This window comes from Aquarana catesbeiana, linkage group LG13 (assembly GCF_042186555.1).
Source record: "Aquarana catesbeiana isolate 2022-GZ linkage group LG13, ASM4218655v1, whole genome shotgun sequence".
Classification (NCBI taxonomy): domain Eukaryota; kingdom Metazoa; phylum Chordata; class Amphibia; order Anura; family Ranidae; genus Aquarana; species Aquarana catesbeiana.
The window spans coordinates 234,477,931-234,485,428 of record NC_133336.1 but is presented as its reverse complement, the minus strand read 5'-3'; the positions used below and the strand labels follow the sequence as shown (position 1 = coordinate 234,485,428).

The following is a 7,498-nucleotide window of genomic DNA, read 5'->3' as shown; positions in this document are numbered from 1 at the left end:
TTAAGTCTGTCCTAGGAAGGTGTTTTAACTGTGGGGGGATGGGCTTCCACTGAAATGACAGCGATCACTGCTCTCGATGACAGGGAGCAGTAGATCCCTGTCATGTCACTAGGCAGAACGGGGAAATGCCTTGTTTACATAGGCATCTCCCCGTTCTACCTCTCCACACCACAACCACGGGCCGCCGGCGAACTTCAAGTTCCCAATAGGCGGCTAATTTAAAGTGACGTACAGGTACGCCCATTTGCCTGCCTGTGTCATTTTGCAGATGTACATCTGTGTGCAGCGGTCGGCAAGTGGTTAATCAAGATTTTATTTATTTATAGTGAATTCCCAAAGAACTATGCTCAGAAGTTCAAAATTTTGCTTAGACTAAAAATTACATTGTCAATTTCTGCTTTTACTTGAGTTATAAAATATTTAAATTCTATTCCTAGATATTCAGGAAAAGCACAAACAAGATCTGATGGAGAAGACTGAGACTCTAGTGGAGCATAGACCTCCAGGAACTACCCTGAAACCACAAAGATTCCTCATCAATGAGCGTTATGTGAACCTGATTGTAGTCTCTACCGATCAGTTCAGGCAGCGTCCCCAGAATGAGCTAATACAGACTGGGGTAAAACATGAGGAATGTTTGAAGAAAACACATACTGGTTTGGAAAACATTTCCCCCAAGAAGCTGTTCCGATGGAACCACCAGTCACAATGTGTACCACATGTAGTAATGGTGAGCGGAGTGCCAGGAATAGGGAAGACCACACTGATGCAGAAGTTTGTCAATGACTGGGTGACCGGAAAACACTACCAGAGATTTGCTTTTGTCTTCTTCTTCAGATTCCGGGACCTTAATAGACTGGGAGAGGTCAGCTTGGAGGAGATGATTCTTCATCAATATCCACATTTGAAGAGTCAGATTGGAATCATTTTACAAGATCCAGAGAGACTTCTGTTTATACTTGATGGATTAGATGAAAGTATTCACCAAATGGATTTCAGATCGAATAGACTCTTTGCTTACAGGACAAATTGTGGTGATATTGTGGTCAGTTTGGTGAGGCAGAGTCTTCTTAAGGGCTGCTCTGTACTGATAACCAGCCGTCCAACCAGACTGGCATCAGTTGATACCGGTGTTTTTCAGAGAATAGCTGAGATCATGGGATTTCTCCATGGAGACAGACTGATCTTCTTTAATAATTTCTTTGGAAATGAGGAATTGTCAGAGAAGGCTTTTCATTATGTGGAGGAGAATGACACGCTGTACACTTTCTGTTATATCCCATCATACTGCTGGATCCTCTGTACAGTGTTATCAATGTGCTTCAGATCCCAACCAACAATTACTGATCCGCTGATTATATCATTACCCAAAACAGTGACACAACTCTTTGTGACTTTTGTTTCCAACATGTTGGAAAATCACAGCCATAATAGAGATGGTGGTCACACTGACCGGGAACTGCTGACATCTATTGGGTGGATGGCAGAACATGGAGTCATGAATCACCTGATTGTATTTGGTGAGTATAATCTGAGGTCATTCGATGTGAGAAATAAAAAACATCTCTTTTCATCTTTCATGATGGAATCTGGTCAGCCTCCTGATGTGGATTACACCTTCTTACATCTCACTCTTCAGGAGTTTTTTGCTGCTTTAGTTCATTTTATTAATTATAATCCTGACAGATTACAGGAAACACTTGATAAGGCTGAATCTTACAATGACGGCCGTGCTGAAATACTCCTCCGTTTCCTCTGCGGTCTCTCAGACTCTTCTACTAGATCCATGTTAAAGTCTTATGTGGGAGAATTGTCTACTCAGGCTGCCAGACATGTCATCACCTGGATCCTAAAGAAATTCACAGACCAAAGATCTGACAAATCCATAAGAGGCAACAGAGATCTTCTGAATGTATTCTACTATCTCCATGAGAGCAGGAATAAGGCTCTGGTGTCACAATGTATTGGATCAAACAAAGTTGACTTTTCTGGTGTCCCCCTCAGCCCTCTGGACTGCTCTGTGCTGTCTTTTATCCTTCAATCCTGCAGAGAGACAGAAGAAGTTGTTCTAACTTCATGTAAGATTCAGAGTGAAGGATGGAGGAAACTTATACCGGCTCTACACAACATCAAGAGTTTGAGGTAAAGAATAGTCAAATTTATGTGGTAAATTGGAATGATCTGCAAATTATTTAGAGGAATTACTAATTATTGGTGTTTTCTATTATATGTAAACCTTATATGTACAGTATTTATGTGAACATGTTGAATAACTTCACACAATGAACAGATGAGTAGAGGTAGCAGAATCTGATCTGTGGGAGTCACATAGCAGTGATAGCATTGTCCCAGTGTTTGTGGGGTCTCTGTGTTCACCTCAGCGTTACAAGAGCTCAGCGCTGCCTGTATCTTCCCTCTAAAGCCCAATACGCACTATTAGATTTTCTGAAGTTTTTTTGTCTTCAAATTTACCAAAACCATATAATATGAGGTCACACCTTAAGAGTTTCTATTTGTATGCAATCAGGCAGGCCCTTGCACTACATGGTTTTGGTAAATCTGAAGACAAAAATCTGCAGAAAATCTAATAGTGTGTATGGGGTCTAAGGCTGGCCATACATTATGCAATTTTATTTCCTTCAATCTCAGGTGGCTAAAGCCACCTGCAGTGATTGTACTAAAAAAAATCCTTAAGGGCTCTTTCTCACGGGGCGGATCAGTGATGATCCGCCCCGTGAATACCCGCTTGCTCGGCGGGGATCGCTCCGCCGATCCCCGCTGAGCAGGAAGATGACAGGTCCATCGCTGCACACTGTGCACAACGGACCTGTCAGAGCGCCGCTCTCCCCTATGGGGGGATCGGATGATGACGGACCGTAGTGTCCGTCGTCACCCGATCTGATCCAAAAACGGATGGAAAAGTAGGGTTTTCCTCCGTTACACTTTTCGGATCAGAGCGGGTCGGATGTCAGCGGACATGTCACCGCTGACATCCGACGCTCCATAGGGATACATGTATGTCCGTTTTTCATCCGAAAATGGAAGGATGGAAAACGGACATACGGATCCCTCGTGTGAAAGAGGCCTTAGGCTGGTTGTACTGAAGCTTATCTATAGATAAACATCTGTACAACCAGCCTGCCCATAGATGGATCGATATTCAGCCGCTTCCTGCTGAATCAGACAAATTTTAGATCCATCTGTGGCTGGCTTTATGTGTGACCCCAGTAGGAAATTCTCAATGTATTTACTGATGGAATCACTGAGAGATGAACTAAAAAGAGGAGTTATTTGAAATGCTTGTTTTTTTATTTTAACAAACTGAATTCAGATATAATATTGAAGGATAGATGTGATTTACATTGAAACCATTTAGCATAGCCTATGTTAAAATCCCACTTTGATGCTGAAGAAGAAATTGTTCCTGGACACAACTAGATCAGGATTTCTTAATTGTGGTGCCACTTGGGTTTCCCTGGGGTGCAGCAAACATGGGAAGTAATTTGTGCTAGATCAGCATTATCCAGTGTCATGGTTGCGGCCAGCCACCAGCATTATAACAACCAATGTAACCAGGATGCACAGTGTCCTGCCCCTAGCATGGCAATGCATGACACTGATCCAGAGCAAGCAGCATGTGGGGCAAACCCAAGCATTCAGAAGTGGATGGAGTGCACCTGCACCATGCTGCTGGTTTATGGTAGGGTTCTGATGGGAAGACCGGACTCTGTAATGGAGGACATTGATGTATACAGGGGATAAAAGTAAACGCAAAGAAAACTCCTGTGTTTGAATGTGGTACTTAGATATATAAGACAATTATTCCTTGCTCCAATCTTGACTCAAATGGAAATGCCACATTTTTCTGCCCTCCTATGACTGGGGTAGTCTGGACAAACTGCAACCATGGAAAACAGAGGGTGCACCAGTCTAGTGCATTATCCTTCGATATCCTTTATTAACGACTTCAATACCGGGCATTTTCAACCCCTTCCCGCCCAGGCAAATTTTCAGTTTTCAGCGCTGTTGCATTTTGAATGACAATTGCGCGATAATGCAACACTGTACCCAAATGAAATTTGTATTTACCTAAATGTATGACTAAAATTGAGTTTATTTTTTTTATATAACAAAAATTAGAAAATATAATTTTTTCCCAAAATTTTCGGTCTGTTTTTGTCTATTTTGCAAAAAATAAAAGAGGTGAACAAATCTCACCAAAAGAAATGTCTATTTGTGGGAAAAAAGGACGCAAATTATGTTTGTGTACAGCATCGTATGACCGCACAATAACCAGTTAAAGCAGCGCAGTGCCAAATTGCAAAAAGTACTCTGGTCATGAAGGGGTAAAACCTTTCGGGGATGAACTGGTTAACTGACAATTGTGCAGTCATGCGACGCTGTACCTAAATAAAATTGATGTCTCTTTTTTTCCCCACCAATAGAGCTTTCTTTTGGTGGTATTTGATCACCTCTGCAGTTATTTTTTGCGCTATAAACAAAAGAAAAGTGACAAGTTTGAAAAAAAACACAATATGTTTTACTTTTTGCTATAATGAATATCCCAATTAAAAAAAATTTTTTCCTCAGTTTATTATTATTTTTGTTTTTACTAGTAATGGCGGCAATCTGCGATTTTTATTGTGACTGTGACATTGCGGCGGATACATCAGACACTTTTGACACATTTTTGGGATGATTGACAATTATACAGCGATCAGTGCTATAAAAATGCACTGATTACTGTATAAATGTCACTTACAGGGAAGGGGTTAACACTAGGGGCAAACAAGGGGTTAAATGTGTTACCTAGGGAGTGTTTCTAACTGTAGGGGGAGGGGACTCACAAGGGGAGGAGACCGATCAGTGTCCCTCTGTACTGGGAACACACGATCGGTCTCCTCTCACCTGACAGGATGTTTACACACACAGATCCACGTCCCGGGCTCTGTTACCGGCAATCGCGGGTGCCCGGTGGACATCACGGCCGCTGGGCACGCGCACTGGGTCCCGAATGACGTGGCGGGCACACGCGCGCCCCCTGGATGTCCGGGAAGTCCAGAATGGGAGATCCCTCCTGCGGACGTCATATTACTATGGGCGGGGTATGAAGTTGTTAGTAAAAAAATCAGAAAATGTAGATATACCTACAAACCAACGTTTGTACAAGCTCAACAGAACAAATCCATATGCTGATCACCAAGGTTCTTGCATATGATGTCAACACATCACAAGAAGATAAATTAAAAGTACCGAAGGATAACATGTTTCGAGGGACTTGTCCTCTTCATCAGAGTCAAAGCCCTTTGGAGTCACGTCATCGCAGCTCCTGGATAGAAGACCGAGTACAGATAGAAGCCCTGTCAGCAGTGACAGTGCGCCACTGGAGGGCTGCGTTTTAAGGTAAGTCTTTCATAATGTGCTAGTATATACACTTTAAGGTCATCACAGAGGACAAGGGGACACTCTTTATGTCTGGAGGAAAAGAGATTTAATTACCAAATACGGAAAGGTTTCTTTACAGTAAGAGCTGTGAAAAAAGGGGAATAGTCTCTCTCAAAAGCTGCTTCTGCCCAGCTCAGTAGCTTGTTTTAATCACTTGCCGACCAGCCACAGCACATATACTGCAACAGGTCGGCTCTGTTGTGGGAAATTACATACCTGTACGTCATCTCATGCAATAGCCACTGGGGCGCGTGCACTGATTGACCAGAGGGAGATGTAAACAAGGCAGATTGCTGTTCTGACAGGCATAAAGAGATCTTGTGTTCCTGCTAAGCAGGAACGCCGATCTCTGTCTTCATCCAGACAATCCATCCCCCACACAGCTAGCAAGCACCTCCTAGAGACACACTTAACCCTTTGATCGCCCCTGGTGCTAACCCCTTACCTGCCAGTGTCATTAGTAAAGTGACAGTGCATATTTTTAGCACTGATCACTGTATTAGTGTCACTGGTTCCCAAAAAAGTGTCAACAGTTTCAGTTGGGTGTCCAATCTGTGTGCCGCAATGTTTCAGTCCCTCTAAAAATCGCTGATCACCGCCATTACTAGTAAAAAAAAAAAATGCCATATATCTATCCCATAGTTTGTAGACGCTATACATTTTGTGCAAACCAATCAATATATGCTTATTAGGATTTGTGTTTGCCAAAAATATGTAGCAGAATACATATTGGCCTAAACTGATGAAGAAATTTGATTTTGTACATTTTTTTTATTGGATATGTTTTATAGCAGTGTCGGCATTTTTTTGTTTCTAGCGCAAAAAATAAAAACCACAGAGGTGATCAAATACCACCAATAAAAAGCTCTACTAGTGGGAAAAAAGGGACATCAGTTTTATTTGGGTACACCATTGCATGACTGCGCAATTGTCAGTTAAAATAACACAGTCCCATATCACAAAAAATGGCCTGGTCATTAAGGGGGTAAAAACTTCCGGTCCTTAAGTAGTTAAAAAAGGCCTGGAATTATTTCCTAAATGTACATAATATAACTGGATACTAACATTCGTAGGTAAGGTTGATCCAGGGAATATCCGATTGCCTCTCAGGGATCAGGAAGGAATTTTTCCCCCTGCTGGAGTAAATTGGATCGTGCTTTGCTGTTTTTTTTTTCTTCCTCTGGAGTGGGTATAGGATTGGTTATATTGTTTTTTTCCCTTTTTATTGGTTGAACTAGATGGACTTGTGTCTTTTTTCAACCTGACTAACTATGTAGTATGCAATGCATCCAGGAAATCAGGATGCCAAAAATTCAAACTGACAGCAACAGTAAGACTAACTACAAAAAAGTATTAATTAATAAACAAATACAGTAAATAGGTCTTCAATAGGTCAAATATTATTAGTATTTTATGTATTATATGTACACATGATTACTATTGTACACACATTTGGAATAGTTTTAATAGCACAGCTCAATGTATGTAATTTAGAGAACTACTGTGATAAATATCTCATAGTAGAGCTGCTGCTTCTTACATTTCACATTATTCACTATATAATTGCCCATCCGTGCCACCTTTCAGTGCTGCCTATCAGTGCCACCCATCAGTACCCATCAGTGTAGCCTTTCAGTGCCCATCAGTGTCGCCCATCAGTGCCACCTATCAATGCCCATCAGTTCCGCATATCAATTCAGCCTATCAGTGCCCATCAATGCCGCCCATAAGTGCCCATCAGTGCTGCATAGTAGTGCACATCATCAGGGCAAAATGTTGAGGCATTTCACACAGACATCTCGTGCTTAATCATAACAATTGAGATATCTGAGACTCCGCTATTTAACCACCTCAATAATGGGCACTTTCACCCCCTTCCTTCCCAGACCAATTTTCAGCTTTCAGTGCTCTCGCACTTTTTAATGGCAATTACTTAATCATGCTACACTGTTCCAAAATGGAATTTTTATCATTTGGTTCACACAAATAGAGCTTGCTTTTGGTGGTATTTAATCACCGCTGGTTTTTTTTATTTTTTTGTGACATAAGCGAA

General features: G+C 41.7%; 1 protein-coding gene and 1 pseudogene across 1 annotated transcript in view; both read left to right on the top strand.

Annotated features, from left to right (window-relative positions):
• Window positions 1-415: 415 nt before the first annotated feature.
• LOC141116715 (NACHT, LRR and PYD domains-containing protein 3-like) lies at window positions 416-2,146 on the top strand (annotated as a pseudogene).
• A 3,043-nt stretch (window positions 2,147-5,189) lies between these two features.
• Window positions 5,190-7,498, top strand: part of LOC141116714 (ribonuclease inhibitor-like) — an 82,610-nt gene continuing 80,301 nt past the window's right edge. Inside the window, exon 1 of the mRNA XM_073609107.1 lies at window positions 5,190-5,362. Within this exon, the coding sequence (XP_073465208.1) occupies window positions 5,190-5,362 (173 nt within the window). The remainder of the gene's footprint in view (window positions 5,363-7,498) is intronic.